This window comes from Primulina tabacum, chromosome 2, assembly GCF_025594145.1.
Source record: "Primulina tabacum isolate GXHZ01 chromosome 2, ASM2559414v2, whole genome shotgun sequence".
NCBI classification, from domain to species: Eukaryota; Viridiplantae; Streptophyta; class Magnoliopsida; order Lamiales; family Gesneriaceae; genus Primulina; species Primulina tabacum.
The window spans coordinates 51,527,261-51,548,626 of NC_134551.1; the positions used below are offsets into that span (position 1 = coordinate 51,527,261).

At 33.2% G+C, this 21,366-nt stretch overlaps 4 protein-coding genes across 12 annotated transcripts; 2 read left to right on the forward strand and 2 right to left on the reverse strand.

Annotated features, from left to right (window-relative positions):
• The first annotated feature begins 926 nt into the window (after positions 1–926).
• Positions 927–6,218, forward strand: LOC142536764 (homeobox-leucine zipper protein ROC2-like). 3 transcript variants are annotated; one of them, XM_075642086.1, is made up of 4 exons: positions 927–1,293; positions 5,584–5,701; positions 5,773–5,958; positions 6,048–6,218. In XM_075642086.1, the coding sequence occupies exons 1-4, from the start codon at positions 1,136–1,138 to the stop codon at positions 6,132–6,134; spliced, it is 549 nt and encodes a 182-aa protein (XP_075498201.1). In that variant the 5' UTR covers positions 927–1,135; the 3' UTR covers positions 6,135–6,218. The 3 variants fall into 3 exon arrangements, 2 of the variants coding, with proteins under 2 accessions (XP_075498201.1, XP_075498200.1); XM_075642085.1 differs by lacking the exons at positions 5,584–5,701; positions 5,773–5,958; positions 6,048–6,218 and adding exons at positions 1,533–1,650; positions 1,771–1,959; positions 2,071–2,322; XR_012818449.1 differs by lacking the exon at positions 927–1,293 and adding an exon at positions 5,303–5,412 and having other exon boundaries at positions 5,584–5,958.
• An 88-nt stretch (positions 6,219–6,306) lies between these two features.
• LOC142536762 (glucose-6-phosphate/phosphate translocator 2, chloroplastic-like) lies at positions 6,307–8,493 on the reverse strand. Of its 2 annotated transcripts, XM_075642084.1 has the most exons (5): positions 7,857–8,493; positions 7,548–7,773; positions 7,190–7,412; positions 6,880–7,093; positions 6,307–6,609 (listed from the first exon to the last, which is right to left on the reverse strand). In XM_075642084.1, exons 1-5 carry the CDS (start codon positions 8,373–8,375, stop codon positions 6,598–6,600), a joined length of 1,194 nt encoding a protein of 397 aa, XP_075498199.1. In that variant the 5' UTR covers positions 8,376–8,493; the 3' UTR covers positions 6,307–6,597. The 2 variants fall into 2 exon arrangements, with proteins under 2 accessions (XP_075498199.1, XP_075498198.1); XM_075642083.1 differs by lacking the exon at positions 6,307–6,609 and having other exon boundaries at positions 6,850–7,093.
• A 6,937-nt stretch (positions 8,494–15,430) lies between these two features.
• On the reverse strand, positions 15,431–17,796 carry LOC142536765 (uncharacterized). The gene is made up of 2 exons (XM_075642088.1): positions 17,321–17,796; positions 15,431–15,880 (listed from the first exon to the last, which is right to left on the reverse strand). Exons 1-2 carry the CDS (start codon positions 17,642–17,644, stop codon positions 15,704–15,706), a joined length of 501 nt encoding a protein of 166 aa, XP_075498203.1. The 5' UTR covers positions 17,645–17,796; the 3' UTR covers positions 15,431–15,703.
• Positions 17,797–17,816: 20 nt separating this feature from the next.
• On the forward strand, positions 17,817–21,036 carry LOC142536766 (uncharacterized). 6 transcript variants are annotated; one of them, XM_075642089.1, is made up of 4 exons: positions 17,817–18,037; positions 19,239–19,360; positions 20,540–20,619; positions 20,717–21,036. In XM_075642089.1, the coding sequence occupies exons 2-4, from the start codon at positions 19,250–19,252 to the stop codon at positions 20,784–20,786; spliced, it is 261 nt and encodes an 86-aa protein (XP_075498204.1). In that variant the 5' UTR covers positions 17,817–18,037; positions 19,239–19,249; the 3' UTR covers positions 20,787–21,036. The 6 variants fall into 6 exon arrangements, with proteins under 6 accessions (XP_075498204.1, XP_075498207.1, XP_075498208.1 ...); XM_075642092.1 differs by having other exon boundaries at positions 17,837–18,037; positions 19,221–19,360; XM_075642093.1 differs by having other exon boundaries at positions 17,871–18,037; positions 19,213–19,360.
• The last annotated feature ends 330 nt before the right edge of the window (positions 21,037–21,366 follow it).

The following is a 21,366-nucleotide window of genomic DNA, read 5'->3' on the forward strand; positions in this document are numbered from 1 at the left end:
ATAACAAATTGAGGGAATAAAAAATTTGGAGAGAGATGAAAAAAGGTTGATAATAAAGATAGAGAGAAAGGAAAAGAAGAAAACAATGGGAAATTGAATATTTTTTGTCAATAAAAGGTAAAATTTTATAATAATATTGTGAAATTGAATATTTTTTTGTTTTGTGAAAAGTCCCGAACAACCCCCTCCTATCAATTACTCTAATTTACAACTCACGATAATTAAACATATGATATCGGCTCTGAATCAGTCGTAGAATCGAACAATTGTCATTTTATCCAAATTATAGCTAGCAGTGATGGTTCAATTCAAACTTGCCAACCGACAAATTTCATTTGTTATTCTAAAATGGCAATTGTTGGCCCCAACAAATAGTTTCTCTTTTATCTTCTTGTTTGGATGGTGAATTAATTATTAGTGATTGCAATAATTTAAATTCAAGTCTCTTAATAAATATATTTTCTCACCCCAAAACTTTTACTTCCCGAGATTATAATAATCAAGCTATTCTCATAATAATCACACAATTCTATTCTATAAATTCTGCAATTTCAATTCTTTTTTCATTACCAAATCATTATCTTGTTGCTTACCTTCCATCTTTCTTTTCTTCTTCTCTTTCTCTCTAAATATTGGACTTTGTATAGCCTTCTATCTCTACAGTCGGTTCATCTTTTATTTTGCTCTTCATTATTCATTGGGTTAAAGGATACTAAATTTGAAATTTCACCGTAGCTACCTAAGGTTACAAAACATTTTTCATTTAATCGTTTGTATCTCTCAATCCGCTTGCACACAAACGAGACAATAAATAAAACACGGATTAAACGGTCGACCTGAGAATCGCGCAAAATGTCGATCGGAAGCTTTTTGATATATATATATATATATATATATATATATATATATGTTTGCCTCTCATCAGGGGCTGACTAGCAAAATGTGGGCAGGGACATATGCCCCCTTGGCCACTTAAAGTTGATCATAGGGGCTGACTTGTATCCAATTCCTATCTTGTCCAATTGAGCGTTGTTGTTAGATGCAGAAATATCTTGAGAACTAACTTTTTAATTATCTTATATCTGTGATACTATTAAATTATGTTTTGAAGTGATAACTCAAATCACAATGCGAAATGACTTGCAAATTTCAGATTGTTACAAGGAGAATGGCAGACAAAGATCTTATCCAATTTGATCTGAATTTAAATGAAGCCGAGTACGTTAATTTGGTTGATGACCATCAACCAAACAGAAGGCGGCATACGCAGCACCAGATCCATGGGATGGAAGTGTAAGATGATTTACAAATTATTTTGATCAACACATCGAATTTTACAAGTTTGGTTGTCAACTAATATATTTTGGGTGATAAAGTTTACGATAAATGTTCCTTTTTTCTCTGTCATTTTCCCTACGAATTCTATATCTCTAAATGTTCATGAGTTGGGACACTTTTGAAAACTTTTACTTCAAAATAGGGTCATTATCTTCTGTATGTGTAGCGTTAAAATTAAATTTACTGAATTTTAGGTTTTTCAAAGATTGTCCAAACCCTGACAACAAACAGAGAAGATCTTTGGGCCTGGAATTAGGGTTGGAGCCGCAGCAAGTGAAATTCTGGTTCCAAAATAAGCGTACACAGCTGAAAGTAAGGAACCATTTTAAAATTATATATTGATACTGCTCTATTTATCTTGGTTTTTTGTTTTGTTTTTGTTTTTGTTTTTGTTTTCATACGATGGTTATTTCTTGATTTCGTTTCCATTAGATGCAATATGACCACCTAGAAAATGCAGAGCTCCGAGCAGAAAACAAAAGACTCAAAGACGAAAACATGAGTCACATGGAACATCTCAAGAATGCTGCATGCCTTAGTTGTGGCAGCCCTCTTGTTATACCAGAAATCTCTGTCGATGAACATCAATTGCGTGCGGAAAATCTGCGGTTGAGAGAAGAGGTAATGCAAATAGATCATACAAAATATTTCCAATATTGGAAAATATAGTTTCCTGTTATTGTTGCGTATTTATTATACCTCAAATATGATTGATTTGTTTCATGTACTTAGATCGAACGTTTGTCCACAATAGCAGCACGATACATCGGCAAGCCTGTTACTGATTCGGACAATATTTCCCATCGAACAGCTCCACGATTCATGAATGTTGCTGCTGAATGGACGGGGTTTGGTCACCGGGACCTGTGTCACTCTCTTTATTGAATGAAATATTAAGTTTATCATGTTTTTTTTTAATGTCAATTTTTTTAAAAAAAAATTAATAGTAAAATTTATTATTAAATATTTTTAGAGCCATATGAATCTAATTCCCCTTTCGTCAACTTTTTGTCTTTCCTAATTCACATCTCTCATATTCACTACAAGTAAAAAGTAGTGATAATATGAATATATGATATGTTACATAAAGATGTGAAAATTACGTCCACTTGTCCGACCTTGAATGAAAATGAAAACCCGCGGGATACTTATTTGATTAACGATTAACAATCAAAATCCAAGTATCATTATCATCCTCGCGTCTATGAAACAGGGAAAGAATCAACTTTCATGCTAAATTAAAACTGCCTTTAAAGCTTTTTGATTTGAATAATTACTGAAACCTCGTGGCCAAAGAACTCAATCATATCACTCACTCGGTTTGTTTTCGATGATGTGGATCGAAGGGGGGTAAGTACGGACAATTAATGTAAATGTAAGATGAAAACTTCCAAATTTTCTTGTGTAATTCTTCCAAATTTTTCGTTTCTCTTTAAAATATACGAAGCCGTCCCCCTTATGCAGGAGCAGTCGAGTATGTCCTAATGCAAGAACTGGATTGGGTACAAAAGTTGGTCATTGATTTGAATATCTTTTCATCAAGTCAAAATTATTGGAGAAATGAAAGTGGTTCATAAAGATAGAAAGCAGAAGAACAAACGAGGGAATTAAGGGAGAGGTTAAGCAATAGATGTAGTCAATATAGTGAACACGCAATGAAAATTGAATGCAGATTATGCAATTTAATAATCGAATTGTCAAGTTATATATATATATATATGCACACTTGTATTAATCTATTAAAAAAAAACCAAATAGTCTGATGCAATTTATATATATTAGCAATGTCCGTGCGTGCATTCCATCGAAAATGGGACTAAACATCTGAAAAACAAATTTATTTCATCGAGGCCGAACTTTGAGTAAATTGATGGCCAAAATACTATTTAAAACAATATATAGAACCATCTGGGAATTTTTGCAAAAGAAAATGACAACAATCATGGTAGATTACATAAATTGTATCCTCTCCACATATTCATTTACGATTAAGTCTCTTGTGAGATGATCTCACGAATCTTTATCTGTGAGACGGGTCAACCCTATCAATATTCACAATAAAAAATAATACTCTTAGCATAAAAAATTAATATTTTTTCATGGATGACCCAAATAAGATATCTGTCTCATAAAATATGACCAGTGAGACCGTCTCATATTTTAATCTGTATGTTTGTCTCTTTATACTTTTAGTCATCCACGTTGTCGAATTTCAGTTTTATTAATTTATATTTCATTTCTGACAATTTTAATCATTTTGCATCGAAAGTTCTGATGTGAACAACACATGCCAGTGTTTTATAAGTGTCACGTTGAAAAAATGATTAAAATGACAAAAAAAAACTACAGAGATAACATTCTAAAATTCACATTGGAGAACATACAAAATCAAAAATGGGAAAAATTGTAAGTTGAAGAACCAAAATTACAATTTTCTCATTAATATGTTAGTGACTCAAAATTTATAATGTCATAAAAATGTCTATTACTTAATTCTATTTATTATATTTTCGAATGATTTTCATGAGTATAATTTATTAATAAAAGGTAATTCTATAGTGATAGTTTAAAAACCGAGTGTTCGCTACTTCACAAAAATTTATATATTTGTGTTAATTGCGTAACTTAATTTTTTTTAAAACTTTACAGTTCTCTAGGTGTCATATTTGCGTTCGTTCTTTCAATTTGGGCAATTGTTGTTTCTCACAATCCATTGCTAAGAATCACACCAATTTGCAAGCATTGTAACCGAAGATGCTACAGCTCAAAATTTTCAACAAGTACGATTCAACCATCTTTCAATCATTTATTTAGTGAGGAGAATTTTTTGTTTCGAAAAAATCTTTTGTTGTTTTTTCTTTGTTAGGATGATGAATTATTACTAATTGCGATTTTATAAATACGAAATCTCAAAATAAATGCATTTTGTCACGTCCAATATACTTTTTTCCCGAGATTATAATAATATCGCAAATTTTTTCTATAAATTTACGGAATTCTCGTTCATTTTTCATTATCAAATCACGATCTCCGTCGCTTATCTTCCTCCGTTTCTTCTTCTTTTCTCTATTTTCCGACCTTGTAGAACTTTCTATCTTTCTCAGGCGTTTCTTCTGTAGATTAAAAGGTTATTCAAGTTACAAATCTCATCGTAGCTTCACAAGGTCTCGTAAAAAATTTTCGTTTTATTATTTTTTTCTGACTGTTGTTGATATGACACCAACGTGATATTTTTTCGTTTAATCATGAAAATTATTTAAATTACCAAAAATTTAAAGATTAAAACATGAATAAAGATCCAATTTGACCATATGAAAGAGTAAAATTGAAAATTTTCAATTTCTTTTTTGCAATTCCAAGTTAATAATCTGGCCCCCTCATCGACAAAATTCCTGGATAAACCCCTACCTATCATCGGTGAGGATTCTATTCATCTAGTGGGAGGGAGTGTATTTTTGTTTAAACATGCTGGTGTGTATATATATAGGAGTGTGAAAATTTTGACCTTTTCTGATTCCTATCTTGCCCAATTCAGCATCATGAAATATATCAAGTCTTGGCAAAAACTTGTGTGAGACGGTTTCACGGGTCGTATTTTGTGAGACATGTCTTTTATTTGGGTTATCCATGAAAAAATATTATTTTTTATGCTAAGAGTATTACATTTTATTGTGAATATCTTTATGATTGACTCGCCTTACAGATAAAGATTCATGAGACCGTCTCACAACAGACCTACTCTTAAATCTGTACTTATTATTATTTAAAAAGACTATAAATATCTTTACTACAATTTCTTTATCTTATTTTCGTGATACTAAAATATTATATTGAACTCCTTTAAACATTTTTCTTAGTTTGCAATACTAGTTATTGTATTGTATTTAACTCCTTTAAATCTTGAAATGATAACTGAAATATTAAAGGAAAATGATTTGCAAGTTTCAGATTGTTTACAAGAAGGATGGCGGAGAAAGCTGTTCACCAATTCGACCTTAACTTAAGTGGAGAGGAAGAAGCTCAACAACCAAAAAGAAGGCGGCACAACCAGCATCAGATCCAAGAGCTGGAATCGTAAGATGATTTATAAATCTTATTCTTTACGACGGCCGATAAATTATTTTGATCACAGATAAAAATTTTGGTTGAAGAACTTTCTAAAAGTTTTTACTTTAAAATAGTAGTTGAAAAGTAGTCATGATTCTAATCTTATGTATGTGTAGTGCTAAAATAAATGTGTTTTAGGTTTTTTAAAGATTGCCCAAACCCCGACTACAGACAAAGAAGAGCACTGGGCCTCGAGTTAGGTTTGGAGCTGCAGCAAGTGAGGTTTTGGTTCCAAAACAAGCGCACGCAACTGAAGGTCAGAAACAGTTCTTTAACTTGGATTATTTTCATATTGAAATGCTAATTTCTTGATTTCATTTTGATTAGGCTCAACATGGCCACCTAGAAAACATGCAGCTCCGTGCAGAAAACGAAAGACTCAAAGTCGAAAACTGGAGTCACACGGAGCATCTCAAGAATGCTGCATGTGCTAGTTGTGGCGGCCCTGTTTTACGAGAAATGTCCGACACAGAACGTCGACTGCGCGCAGAAAACGTGCAGTTGAGAGTAGAGGTGATGCAAATTGATCATACAAAATTGAAGCTATATATTCTATTCTTGATCTATGCGCTAAAACTAACTTATTTGTTTAATGCATTTAGATTGATCGTTTTTCGGAAATAGCGGCGCAGTACATTGGCAAGCCCGTCGCAGCTTCCGACAATATCCCCCATTCGACAGCTCCGTAATTGGTACACGTACGTAGCTGCTGAATATAGACATGGTTGGTTACCGGGCTTGTGTCTCTCTTTCTCTATATTGAATGAATATTAAGTTTATAAATTTATTTGCTGAAAAAAGTTCGGTTATGTGCTTTTTATCAAGTCTCTTAATTTGTATAACATTAGATTATATAATTCATTGTTGGAACAATATTAATTTTATTTCTCACAAAATTGCACGGAACATGCACCGATACAGACTTATCATACATCTAAAAACTGATACACCTATAAACCATACATTTTATGTGACAAAAAAAAAAAAAAAATTGAATCAATCCAACAGCAAAACCCTCCAAGCTGCGTCAACTGGAACATATATAGGTTGATTATTATAATAAAATATTGCATCATTCTGTCATCCTAACTATCGAGAGGAAAGAATTTGTATCCACTGCGGAAGGTTGGAAATATCAGGTTGTGAGATGCATCACTGCTTAGCCTGCATCCATAAAAAAAAAAAATAGATTGTGAGAAACTATATATATATAATGTTTTCGATTATATTTTTCAACATCAAATTTAAATAAATCAGTGTTTTCTTATAATTTGTATACACGATAATTGATTTTTCATCACATGCCAGTAATGTTGTCAAGTGATGACAAAAGAATAACGACGCATGTGACAAGTTCACATGTTGTATTAAATATTATATATTGTCCGAAAGTGTATATTAAAAATTTCGTAAATATATTTATTTATTATATACCTGAGAGTAGAGGAAAGTGCCTGAAATTGCAATGGCAGCACCAAGGGCATTGATAGGTTGAAGAGGAGTGTTGAAAATTAAAATGGAGGAAACTATCACTGAAATTCTCTTCATTGTATTCCCAATGCTAAATGTCAATGGAGAAATTTCATTCAAAGACATGTACGACACTTGATTGTATAGGTGATAGAATACACTCTGAGCCACTACCCACCTGAATTCACCACAACCACAAGTTAATATTTATTCAAAAATGTAACATATACATGAAACCGTGACATTGCATGAGATGCAGACGAATATATATTACCATACAAAATTGGGGCCAATTTGAGAGACGGCTTGTTGCCATCCAATTGCCCATAGTTGGGGACCCTCCATTGCAATGGCAAAAGGAGTAAGTATTACAAGAGACAATATCGAGAGGCAAGCATAGTAGTTCATTCCTCCAACAGATTTCCCATTCATCCCCTTCTTTGAGAATATGTTTCTAAACACGAATGCCAAATTTGATACCATTGCCCCCATAAACCCTGCAAATATATATATAATAGCCAATCACTTAAACAGGCTTATAAGAAAACTGTAACCGGAAAATAATTTTGTTTTTTGAAAAATAATAGTCTCCCAATGTATTTGAACGGATATTTAAGACTTTATTTGGTTACCAGTGAGATTGAAATTGAGTTCAGTAGCGGCAGAGAGGGCACAGCCCCCAATGATTGGCAACAGAGAAAGGTAGGCAGGCATAGGGAAGGTCTCCCCCAACAGAAATCTGGAAACCAGGACACTGAAAGCTGGCTCTCCGCTCTTGATTATGTGTGTGAAAGAAACTGCAACTTTTGACATGCTCACTGTTGCAGCCACATGCCCGATTGTGTGTGCCACCGCAACCTACGAGTTCAACAATTAATTGTTTTAGAGAGATGATACCGAAAGTTCAAGCATATATATGTATGTATGTAGCGAGAGCTTACAGGCAACAAGTTTTTCCAGAACTGGAGATCAGTTTCCGGAGCCTCCGCAACCCTTGTAGCCCACGAAACGAACATGATAATAGATCCAGCCGCAAGGGAAAGAGTCGAAGTGAGCCATGGAAAAGGGAAAGCATTCAACACCTTCTTGTTATATATATTGAAAACCACATTCAAAGCCCACCAGGTGGCAAAATAAACACCAATTTTCAGCTTCTGGGCCGCATTTTCCTGGTCAATCTCGATGCTTATCGGGATCGAAAGTGCCCGACGAGCTTCGTATGCGTTACATCGAATCAAGGGTTCTCGAGATTTTTTTGACTCGTCCACTTTTTCATTGACATAGCCGAATCCACTAGCAGCAGAAATGTACAGTGGCTTGTTATGTGGTATTGTGTTTATTTTCTTGGAAGGGGAAAAGTTTTGAATTCTTGAAGTGGAAATGTGTTGGATTTTGCGTAAATCTTCAGCAAATGTCGACGTTCTTGAACTGGAATAGAACTGGTTTGCAGAGAAGGCCATTTTTTTGCAGGTGTTCTAGCGATATCAGCGAATGAAATAAATAAATTATGAACTGCTTAGGATTATAGATTGCCAAGATCTCAGACAATCTAAGTATCCCTGATGTTTCAACACAGTTTAGGACCCGGCAGGTATATATAGAGAAGACAGAGGGGTTTATGCGTGTGGGTTTCCTAGTTCGACGGTAAAAAGTTACCGTTAAATATTCCATCAGTTATAGTAATTTAATTGTAAGCACGGTTTATAATCTTTTATAGAATTTGTGCCGACAAAATAAAGATAAATAATCAACTGATATTTTGTTTTGACATCAAATAATTAATATTTTAAGTAATCAACTAGTAAATATTTATGTTTTGGTTAAATTTATAATCTACTCACGAAAATTAAGTAATAAGATCAAACCTATACAAAATGATCACTAAAAAATAACTCGTGTTAGAGTTTTAGAGCTAAAAATATTAATCAGAGTGTTCATTAATTTCTTTTTCAGTTAATAGCATAACCAATTCATTCAATATTTTCTTATAGTATGATTGGTTGAAGATCGAGAAATATTTCAATGAAATTTAATTTTGAGAAATTTCTTTTTGCATTTGATACTGTAACCAAATGACCAATTATGACAAAAAATAATTTATAAGTATTGTGAGTAGTTGAAAAATATTCATCTATTTTCTTCAATTAATTCACTGCAAAATCTCTATGAACAGAAAATATGTTTTTGTATCGTTTTTTCACGTAATAAATTTATATAATAAATTTTTTTTCTTTATATTGGTCCCGATAAAAATAAATTTGTAGTTAAAAAAAATTATCAAGCGACATAAAAATAATAAATTTATGTTAAGTCAACTTACACTAATATATAACAAGTTTTTTTTAAAAAAATTTATGAGTCGTGAAAAAAAATAGTCTCGAGTAGAACTACTCTTTTGCCTTCGAATAAGAACGACCCTCCGTTGAGGTTGGGCGGGCATTGGCTGCCGCTTGTAGACAGTTCGCAAAAGGCAACCCTTCATCACTTGGAATGTGTTGTAAGTTGCCTCGAATATTCCTTTTGCGCACAAATTAGACTTTTTTTTTCCTTTTTTTTATCGATTTATTCCCGGAAATTATTTTACTTTCACATCTTACAATCATTCAATTTTCAAATATGGACTACTGTTGAATAATTTGATCATATATTAGATGACAAAATATGGGAAATTTGGTCAATTCTTCACATTTGAATATTTGGGAAATCGGGGTATCATTTCTTGGTAAGGGTATATGATAAACCTCTTTTCTTTAATGAGACATGAAACAATTTCGAAATTGTTGAAATCACTGAACGTTGAAAATAAAAATTGTAAATATTGAAAATTAGTGTGTGATGTTGTATTTATTTTTGGATTATTTCTAAAGAAATTCTATAAATATATCTCTCAATTTGTGAAGAAAAACACAATTGAGTGGAGAAAATTTTATAACGTGTGTGGTTTGATATATTTTGTGAGTTTGAGATTTTTACTTTTTACCGTAAATTTTTATTTTAACAGAAAATAATATTAATGGAAGCCTTTATTTATTTCAAAGAAAAAACGCAACCAACCAAGACTAAGCCGGAGTTTTTATTTTCGAAGCAACCTGTAAAAAGTTGGCTTAATGTATTAGACATTTGGTTTTATTATTTTTAGTATTAAGAAAAATATTTCCAGAAAATATATTAAGAATATAACATATGTTTTATTTGATTGGGTAATGGCCTAATTAAATTGGCCAATGATGGGTTATAGTTCAAATTTCTTATATATATATATTATATATATATATATATACTCGCTAGATATTTCTAAAAATTTGATAAGTTACTTCTAATTATTTCTATTTAAGCTCTCACTTTCAAAGAATATCTTAAATTGTTTTCTAACATGAACGTGTCTAAACATGACAATCCCAGTGTCTCCGACGTTTGTTCGTGTTGTAAGTGATAGCCCCCGACGTTTGTTGTATACTGAATAATTGATCCGATTACGAGCCAATCAAATCTTTCTAGGTTGATCTACGAATGCAACTCAGGCAATTACATTTTTTTTTGCTATGTCAATATTTGTGAGAACCCAAATTTTTGGGCATGTAATTATTTAATTTAATATAGACATGGATAAGAATTTATTTTTGAGTTATAATAATTCGAAAATATTAAATAATACATGCTATTAGAAATTCTAAGCCAATAAATACATGAAATTCATAATTCAGTACAAATCATGTATTAATTTCGAAATAAGGCTAGATATCAATCAAATTTGGAAAGAAATTTTGCATACGAGGCAGCTTTTCTTAACAAAGAAAAAGCTGCAACAAAGAAGCATATAAATATTTATGGAGTATCTCGAAATTTATGGAAAGAGCATCTCCAAATTTTGGAAAAAACTTCAATCGAATTATGGTAAGATTTTCACCTCACCATATAAATAGGAGGACCCTCTCATTCAAATTCACACTTTTGTAAAAATTCTAAATTTCGAAAATTGCTCTCCAAGTGCTGCTGAAATTTCGAAATTCCTCTTCAAAAAAATTTCTGCACGAGTCATTAAAATTCTGTCCAAGATCAAAAATTTGTTTCTCTCGCTCAGGTGCTCGGAATCCGATCTTCACCATTCAGCATATGCTTCGATATGTTTCAAATAACATATCTAAAATTCGACCGAATCCAGCGATTAGTTTTTTTTTAATGCATCGTAAGAAAACTACTCATATTCTAGGCGAGAACAGCATACATACGGTTTTTCATCCATAAAAAGGATAAAAAAATTTTCAAACCCGATCTTCACCGTTCATAATTCATTTGACTTACTTGTGAAAGCATTGTCCAAGTTTGAGCCCGATCCAACGGTGCAATAAGGCGGAAAGAATTTTACAAGGCGGCTGATTTTTCGGTTAGATGTGCTGCTGCGTTTTCAAAGTGTCGGTTACATGATTCTTCTATGGTTTTCGAATTCTTCAAGTTTTCTTCTAGTCTAAGGTAAGTGACTTGTTTTAAAGATTAAATTTCTATGCATATTTCTTTGTTTTTCAAAAATGCGGTCGAGTAAATATTATTCTTCTACTCCATTCTTGTGTTGGTTGTCATATGGTTTTGAGAACTGTGAGGATTCAACTTGATATGAGAGGGAATCTCAACCATGACATGACCCTTACGCTGGTGGGGATGTAACCGCTATATGACATCACCCCCTTAGATGAGTAAAAATTAGGGACTGATATCAGTAAACCATTAAAAGTAGATGAATCTCAGTGTCTGGTCAATGTTATGCATGTGTTATGAATGATGTTCTGCAAGTCATGTGATTTTCGAAATTATGCATATTGTTATATTGTGCTCGAACGGCCCCCACTTGCTGAGTGAAGACTATATCACTCACCCCTTACTATACCCTCCCAGATAAATCAGAAAAAGAAATAGAGAAAGAAAAACCAGACACCGGTTTTGGGGCTATTAATGGACGCATGAAGAATTTTAATTAATAATATGTTCTTGTGAGTTTTTAATTCAAGTTATAAATGCTTCCGTAGATTTTTATCAGAGTTCATAAACTGGTTTTGATTTATACTGCACTACAAGACTTGTTATTTAGCAATTATGTGATTGTTGAATAACGTAGGTGTCGACTAACCTCGGTCTCGATGCATGACAATATTGTATTTTCTGAGGAAGATATTTTCTATTATTAATTTAAACTTATAAAAAAAATATGTTGAGTTAATGATGCGACATATTCAATTTGAAATTTAAAGTGTGTGACGTGTTTTGAAATTTAAAAACTATTGAAAGAGATTGTTTTTAATCGAAAACGTTGAATAAATAAAAATTGTGTACATCGTGAAAAAAATTTCCATGGTTTTCAGTGAAAAATAATTATATAAAAAATCACTTAAACTAAAATCGAATTCATACGTCTCTTTTAACGAGAAAAGTTTATAGCACTAATAAAAGTTTTGACCTACGTAGAATATTAAAATCTACAAAAATCCAACATCGTCAGTCAGTCAAGGGATGGAAATAAGATTAAATAATATGAATTTAATTTCTCGATGTGCGTGAATTGATATTGAATACCAACACTCAAATAGTTGTCACAGTTTTGAATTATCGATGCCAATATCTTGATCATTTATTACACTCGTTCATGTCCTTTTCATGCATGCACATATGTTTCCTCGAATTTGGTGAATATAATATAATATATATATATATTGGGAAATAAAGTTTTTATTTATAGAAATCCATACATTAATTCTATAAAAGAAAGCCAAGTAAATCAACTTTCGAATAAGATTATGGATTTGAATTGACCCAAAAAAATCACGATTTATAATAGTATATGTTTAATTTTTTCAAAAACCTTAAAACTAGTATTTGATATAAGGCAAAAACTTGTGTGGGACGATCTCACGGATCGGATCGTATTTTGTGAGACATATCTCTTATTTGGGTAAAATAATCACTTTTTATGCTAAGAGTATTATTTTTTATTGTGAATATCGGTAAGATTGACTCATCTCACAAATAAAAATTCGCGAGACCGTCTCACCAGAAACTGCTATTGATATAAATGCATATCGGATCCATCGTTAATTTCGGTCCGTCGAATATTCGTACTTGCAACACTAGTTGGTATCCCATTCCCACCAACAAGACCATGCTCAAGATTGAGCCCTTTTTACAAAACCACACACCTTCAGTTTGTCGGTATATATCTTTTAGGAAGAGGCAATTGACGGTAGGCGTTCATCAAATCGCCTTTTCATTTCTCTTGCAACAGTATTTGATTTTTTTTTTTAATTTCATTTCATAAACTAAATATCTCATCGAGTGGCTAAAACCAACTCTATAATTTATGTAGTTTTTGTCGCCTCTAAAATAATTCTTCGTAATTTTTTTAAAGATGCAAACACTCTTTGTTAAGATGAAATGTCTCACTGATCTTTGTTCATAAGACAGGTCAATGCTTTCCATATTTACAATAAAAAAATATAATAATTTTTCACGGATGATTCGAATAGAAGATTTATCTCACAAAATTAACCAATAAGCCCGTCTTACAAGAGTTTTTGTGTATAGTTATGTCTGATATTTTTCCTAAAATTTCTCCAAATACACCATGAGTTCTTGGTTGTCTGAAGACATATATATTAAATTATAAATCCAATCCATGCAAGAGTCAAATATTAATTTTTGGTTAATAAATTTTTGTGAGATAGATTATATTGCAGGATTTTACCTTTATGAAAAGGTAAAATCTTGCCTCCTTGATTAGGCTTGCAAATTTCTCCATCGAATTCTATATTTATATATGAAAACTTGACTTCAATTTTGCAACAAAATGTAAGCAAGAATTTGTGTGAGACGGTTTCACGGATCGTATTTTGTGAGACAGGATATCTTATTTGGATATCCATGAAAAAATATTACTTTTTATGCTAAAAGTGTTACATTTTATTGTGAATATCGGTAGGATTAACCCTTGTTACGTATAAAGATTCGTGAGTTCGTCACATAAAATACCTATTTCAAAATGTACTGTAAACATAGGCATATGTTGCATTTCACAGCCATCAATTACACGTTTATTTATTAGTTTATTATTAGTTGGTGAGATTGTTTTCCTTTTGTCAATATATGCTTTATATTCGTGGCTCGAATTTGCCGATTGATCGATCATTCTATTCTGATAATAATAATAAAAAATAAAGACCGAATAATTGCATATTCAATGAACATTACCGTGTGATTTCTGGCAACTGCGATCCTACACAGGGGTAGTATCATGTGAGGCCGTCACCGTGCAGTGGGGTAGTGCTCTCGCTGTCGTCGGGTCGAGAGACATCTGATTTCTTCTTTGAATGATGGACACGTATTACGTTTGTGATTATTATTTACTTGAATCTGTGATTTCTGATGTGAATGATGGACAAGCGACGTACTGATTATTACTTATACGAATCTGTGATTGATGATACGAATGATCGACACTTGTTACATAGGGATGTTCAAACTTCGGATAAAACCGAAAAAATCGAAAATCCAAATCGAAAAATCCGAACACCAAACCGAACCGAAATCCGAATTTTGTAATTCGGATATAAATGTTAAAACCGAAGTTTATTTGGTTCGATTTCGGATTATATATGTCAAAAACGAAAAAACCGAAATTTCATTAAATTTATAATTTTTTATATTTTTATTTATATTATATATTTTGTATGATATTTAGTGAATGAAAAACTATTTTGAACAATTTTTAGTTGATTGTTGTTTGTTTAACTAATTTAGACCTTATGTTTAAATATTTTACTGAGGAAAAGTTAACATATTATATTTTATAATATATTTATATTATTAATTTAAATAATTATACCCAAACCGAATTAACCGACCGAAATAACCGAACCGTTTTGGTAGAAAACCGAACCGAACCGAACCGAAGAAAAATGGTTCGGATATCGGATTATATATTTCCAAAACCGAAAACCGAAAAAACCGAAATAAAAAACCTAAAACCGAACCGAACCGACCGATGAACATTTAATTCAACCGATGTGAGACAACTAACACACCCCTCACGCCCATGAAGTGAACATTTAAAGCGTGAAGTTTATAAATTACCCAATTATGAGCATAACGTGTGATTCAACTATGGACAGTCCAACACATAACGATAAAATCTGAGCTCTGATACCATATTAAGATTGAAACTTAGACCTAACTCAACCCCAAAAGCTAGCTCAAGGGGGAAGGATTGTCCAAGACCATATATACAACTCTCAGGTATTTTATCCAACCGATGTGAGACAACTACCAAAGTGTTTGAATATTTTCGTAAAAACTTGTTACGTCGCAAATTCGTACAGTTAAGAGCCTCAATCTTTATATATGATATATATATATATATATATAATAGATATATATCCTACGTGTGTGTGTGCATAGACATACATATAGGCTATATTGGTAGGACTCATACGATCGAGAGATTATCACGTACAAGCAAATTGCTATGACAAAATAGCAACAAAGTAACTCAAACCTTTCTGGTCCCAACAAAGTAATCTGGCAGAGATACCAAACACTTTGCCACAACGTTCAATTTCAAACAATACAGAAGATTTGACGACTAAGTTTACAAGAAAAGAACGAAAGAAATTCTCATTCTGAAACTCAGATTTGTGGACCTAAAGTTAGTTTCAAATGCTGATACAGAAACTCGTTGAGAAAATCTGGTCGTTAACTAAACCGAAGGGCTCTGAGTCACTTACTGGAGATGCCTCATGGCTTGATTTCAAGCTCTCTTTTTTTTATTTATCGCAGGTCTCTTACCGATTGTCATGCTCTTCACCGTCCTGTCAGTCAGACCTCGCAAGATAGCTAAAAGACCGAACCCCAGAAATGGGAAATACATCATCATCAGTTTATCAGATGCTCGATTTGACAATGTCATCTCAGATAGTATAGTGACCTGAATCCAAACACGAGTGAGGCGAGAAAGGTGTAAAAATTTCTAAATCTGGTTCTGTGATCAGAAAAATATTATCATTTTTTTATTAATGAACTTCATGGACTATAAACATATTTAAATCCAAATAAGCAAGAAGAATTTGTAAAATTTGCGCATAGAAGCCTTGGAAAAGGTTTCATCATGTCCGCCACAAGCACGACTAAAGGGATAAAAAAATTCTGTATGACCTAGCCACATTGCATGGTAAATAATCCGCAAATCTCAGTTTACAAACTACTGGAGTTCTAATCTTAATATAGTAATTTATGTCATTATAACTTTAACAAATTTGCAAATAAGAAAAGGTGATATAAGCCTCAACTTCGTGGTATTAGATCGTTCGGAAATCCGTTAAAATAATTGTCCAAAATCAGATTTATGTAGAAATACTGTTTAGTGATGTGATTTCGACAAAATACATGATTTGATCGAATGGAGGCTACAAAACTTTTGGATAGCGGTTAGAAAATACCAAGCAAAGGGAGACCAACCCAAACCTTCAAAGGTGTATCAATTCAAATTTAAAACCTAGGTATGCCTGTGTGTGTGTGTGTGTGTGTGTCAATTCATGCATATAAGCTTTAGCGACTATTGTATCAAAAATCTACTTAAAGATAAAACTATTCATGTTCAAGTGATACTAGATCGCACCCAAGATTTGTTTCAACCTTGCAAGAGATCATGTTCACACATGAATAGAATAAAAGAACCACCAAAGATTTAAGGAACTACTCCAAATGGGATCAAGAAAATAGATAATCATTCGTGCCAAACCGTACAATTCCATCAGCCAAACAAAGTGATGAATGAAGAAATACACCAACTTCCATCAAGAAAAAGTACACAGCTTCTGTTGTAGCTGGTGCCCCGTCAAACAAATCCATGATAAATCACAGCCCATTAATAAATGCCACACATTTACAACAGAATAATTAAAAAAAAAAGTTTAACAAAGAATCGCCAAATACAAGATCAAATGTTTGCTTGTGATCTTATAGTAGATAATCAATTAGCTTACGAGTTTGGCGTAGATTCCCGCCCATGGCTGAAATACTTATGCACGCCAAACAGTCACATTTGATTGTTTTCTTTAATAATGCATCCAAGTAACTGTAATCTAATCAATGATGAAACCATGAATTTAGTCGAGTGGCAATTTGATGCAGCAAACATTTGGAAATGATATACGTAAAACTTGAACTTTTTTTGCCTTCAATCTGGTGATCTTAAATTCCTAATCCACACAATCAGGGACCCAAACTGCGAAATAAGATATATTTCAGCATTTACTTCACGCCCCACCAAAGTCGAACAATTCCAACAAAGTAACAATAAGAACATTTACACTTGCACAACAAAATGACGAACAAACAACACGAAGAACTAATTTCGAAACTGTACCATTGAAGTGAAAACGGAGACCCCATAAATCAAACAGGTGGTGTTCAACCAAGATCTTCCAGCCACAATGCCGTACAAACAGGCAATCGAGAGAGGCCACTGGAAGAGAAGCTCAAGCCAAACAATCCCTACGAAGAAATGGGGTTTCTCTGAAACCAAATAATCTCCATATTCGGTAGCATACCAGCTCTTCAGCTCCACCAAAAAGGATGGGAATAGGTGTTGAGGAAGGCATGTTTGGGCATCGATAAGTGGCGCCACAATGGCTATTATGAGGAAGAAAATGAAGAGTGTTGCATCTATAAGCTTGCAGAATGCGCCCATTATTCAGTCGGCGATGAATATTTCTTCAGATTCAAAATCTTTCTTGTTCCTTGTATTTCTTGGAAGATGAAGGATCTGAATCTGATGATGATATTTACTGTGCGGGATTTCTTTGAAAGGCAAGCCTTCCAGTTTACAAATCAGTCCTTTTATTTTGCACTATTTGCATCTACGCACCTGTGTCTTTGTGGATTGGGCTTTGGTTATTGGCCCATCCGCCTTTTTCAGTATCCCCTGGCTTTCGAATCTGGCGAATCGCAGAAAACCAAAGTCGAATCTTGATAGCTGCCGCATCGCGAGAATCTTACATCGATAGCATCGTCGGAATTTTCTTCAGTTGCCCTAGCTTTTGAATCAGGCGAATCGAAGCATCGCGAGGATCTTACACCAGAGGTACGGGGAAGGCTCTTTTCTTTCCGCTCAATACTCATTATGCTCATGAATATTCTAGCCAAATCCTAGCGTCAAGCCACTGACTTTTCACCCTTTGGTGTCTGTCGCCCCTGGTCTAATAAAGATTCAATTTTTGTTTTCTGATTTTGAGAGATTTAAGTTTCTGTAAGTAAACAAGAGGAATTGTATCTTGATCTTGAGAGAAAGGCAGGAGGTTTAGGATGGTGAATTCATGTCGGCTTCTTAAAAAAAAACCGTTTTTTGGCAGTGAGCTTTTCTTGAGTACCATCTTGGGCTGGGTCGGTTTTAAGGAAGTAGTTCATCAAAAAAGTGGAAGAGTTCCAGTTAATGCTAAGACGTGGGGGGAGAAGTTCATATTACAACAAACAATATTAACATTGAAAGATAAGATGAGGGCAAACACCATAGACCGCGGCCTTGTTGCTACCCTGTAGGCTGATAGTTTCATAATCAAGTCAAGAACACTCTAATTACAGTTTCAACGCGACTGATGCTTAAAGTCAATTACTTTGTAGAGTTCAAGCATATGTCCTCCTAAAAATGCATGATTCTTTACAGAAAGCTGCAGTTTTTGCATTGTATTTAAGTCCATATGATTTCTATTTTCTTTCTTTTTTATGTTCTTTTTCGGAAAATTTGGTTATAGACCGAAATAATCGATTTTCATTTGGTTCGATTTGATTGGTTTTCTACGAAAATTTGGTCCTTTCTATTTGATAGAATTTTTTTTTGGTTTGGTCTGTTTGTTGTTAACCCGAATGCTAACCTCTAATACTAATGTATGTGATCACAAAGTTATTAATTTCAAGTTAATAAAGTTTGTTGTTTCAAGTCAATTTTTTAGCTTTTTAGCATAAAGAAATTTATTAATTCACCAAATTTGTAAAATATAATATTAGATAAAAAAAATTGGGCTCTGTGAGTTTTATTTTAAATAAAAAAACAAATATTCTGATATTTAAACATTAAAATTTTAATTTTTAATATATAATCAGAGCCTAAATGAGTCCCTTGATATCGTCAAATATGATGGGGTGGTTTCGCACTTTAGTGACAGCATTAGGTGTGGTTTTGAATTGTCACAATTTTGAAAATTAAAATAAAATAAGTGCTTGTTTACCGCTTTGTATTTGCGAAATCCTCAATTCATCTAGCTACTCAGAGCCTTAAATTTGAGTAGGAGCAGCAGAAATGAGTGAAAGGCCGGTGCCCAGAAGGGAGAGTCCATGGGGAATGCCTGAGGGAGAGCACAGGCAACCTAAAGCACACCGTTGCAATGACCGTGCTGAAGATGTCATTCAGGTACGAATTTTTTTCCGAAATCAATGTTTTGATTTCTGTTTACTATGCTATAGTGTAAATTCTATGACAAGATGTTAATGATTTGACATGGTGCTTCAACTTGCTTCTTTCTTTTCTGGTTAATTTTTTCATGTTTGGGGTGGAGGATTTGTGATAATTATGTTCTTGATTATCTCTTGAGCTACAAATTTTGATGCTCGAAACTGTTACTGATTTTGGGGCTCTTTTCATTTTAAAATGGGATCTTAGAAGATATGGTACAGGTCATCGAGATTTGTTATACTCTCATGACACCGATGGTTCAAATTATGAGATGATGAAGGATCATATATATGGATAATATAATGGTTTACAACTATAATTCTTTGTATAACTTGAGACGAACATTGGATGAAAGAAATATAATTAATTAATTAATATCTTATCATTTGCATTAAATGATGTCTTAATGATGTGTGTGTGTGTGTATTACATCATAATGCACCAATTTCTTAGATTAACTAAACTGATTATTTTAGTAGACAGACAAAAATGACCTCTTTTTCATTCAATTAAAATTATTATAAGAACCTATTTTTTTAGTTGATTCTAAAATAACTAAATAATCTGTCAATTATCATTCGTACATAAAGATTTTAAAAATAATTAATTAGGTTAAAAATCTATGCATACGAATTTTCCCGTGTGCGGCTTGCGCGCGCGCGCACACACACATGATGGTACTCTTTATAACGCAAGGCTATTTGCCTTGGCATCCATGGCATGGTGGAAATTTCTGTATGGAAATAAGTTTTGGTATGAAAAGATATATTATACAAGAACTTTTTCGGGCCAACCAGATTGAAGGGTGTAAATTGACAACTGAACGAAGTTATGTCGAGCTTAATTCTTTAAGCTATGCATGGAAAATCAATGCATTAATATTAACTTAGTCGCAAGTAGTTATTGGATCTTTATTCAAAGACAAACACTCGTGTTTCCTTCAGTTCTATGATCATAGTTTTGCAAGATTACTGTAATACCTCGTCTGTTTCTGAAACTTTTCATCTTATATGGAGAACAGAATAGTGTTGATATCATATTCAAGGTTTAAAAGTCGCCGTGAATGATTTACTTACATTGGCTGTAGGAACTAGTTAAATGTTTTGAATTTCCATTTTGTAACTCTGCATTTTGTAGGCGTGTTTTGAAGGTAACCCTTTCAAAACTGTTCCTGGGCCTTTCAAGCTATTTTGGCAGTGCATGAGGTCCCAACCTGGGTATGATCGAGATAAAACTTTAATTTATCCTAGACTTTGAGAAGAAGCAATGCCCTTGCCTCATCTGACAATTGAATGATATTCTACTGATATACAGGGAAGAACCTACGCAGCCTTTCTACTACTTGGAACTAGAGCCCCCTACACGAGAAGTGAAACTCGAGTAGACCAAATCAGGAGTTCATTTCTCGATATGCATTGTAGTAATTCCAGCTGTTTAGGAGAGTGATTCCTAAGTAATGTACAATCTCTTTTTGAAGGAATAAGTACACATGATGGACTATATTCCTATCACAGCGCTTGCAATCTGTAGTTACTTTGAGTCGGGAATTTGGTTATCTTTTGTACGCTCGAGTTCATGTGAATTTGGTTAATTCATTTATCAAGCCTTAATGCTATGCTATGAACTTTTGAATATACCAGATCTTCTGAAAATATGGCTTTTTTTTTTTTTGCCATTTGTACACTGGTAACTGTATCTTAGTCTGCGTAATTGAGTGCTTGGACTTGGCTATATTTGTGTATAGAATAGAACCAGTAACTCTTTCTTAGACGGGAATTTTAATTTTAGTCACTGCTCCCTATTTTATGTGTGTTTCGTTGTGAAAATTATTCGTTAGAACACTTTTTTTTTATACTTTTCGGCTTTAAACTGTAAATTTGGATTATGCCATGGCTGGTTTGGAGTTTCTTCGTAGTACTTTGATTTTCAGGTTCAGAATTTGATTCTCGTGCAAAGATTCCACG

Bases quoted from the DNA above. Each gene is read 5' to 3' on its own strand.
- LOC142536764 (XM_075642085.1), top strand. From the start codon at position 1,136: ATGACTTGCAAATTTCAGATTGTTACAAGGAGAATGGCAGACAAAGAT. The intron at 1,294-1,532 runs GTAAGATGATTT...ACTGAATTTTAG, and splicing joins CAGATCCATGGGATGGAAGT to GTTTTTCAAAGATTGTCCAA. The intron at 1,651-1,770 runs GTAAGGAACCAT...CGTTTCCATTAG, and splicing joins ATAAGCGTACACAGCTGAAA to ATGCAATATGACCACCTAGA.
- LOC142536762 (XM_075642083.1), bottom strand. From the start codon at position 8,375: ATGGCCTTCTCTGCAAACCAGTTCTATTCCAGTTCAAGAACGTCGACA. The intron at 7,413-7,547 runs GTAACCAAATAA...ATATATTTGCAG, and splicing joins ACTCAATTTCAATCTCACTG to GGTTTATGGGGGCAATGGTA. The intron at 7,094-7,189 runs GTAATATATATT...TGGTGAATTCAG, and splicing joins ATTGGCCCCAATTTTGTATG to GTGGGTAGTGGCTCAGAGTG.
- LOC142536765 (XM_075642088.1), bottom strand. From the start codon at position 17,644: ATGGGCGCATTCTGCAAGCTTATAGATGCAACACTCTTCATTTTCTTC. The intron at 15,881-17,320 runs GTACAGTTTCGA...GTTTGGATTCAG, and splicing joins TCTCCGTTTTCACTTCAATG to GTCACTATACTATCTGAGAT.
- LOC142536766 (XM_075642089.1), top strand. From the start codon at position 19,250: ATGAGTGAAAGGCCGGTGCCCAGAAGGGAGAGTCCATGGGGAATGCCT. The intron at 19,361-20,539 runs GTACGAATTTTT...TGCATTTTGTAG, and splicing joins GTGCTGAAGATGTCATTCAG to GCGTGTTTTGAAGGTAACCC. The intron at 20,620-20,716 runs GTATGATCGAGA...ACTGATATACAG, and splicing joins TGCATGAGGTCCCAACCTGG to GGAAGAACCTACGCAGCCTT.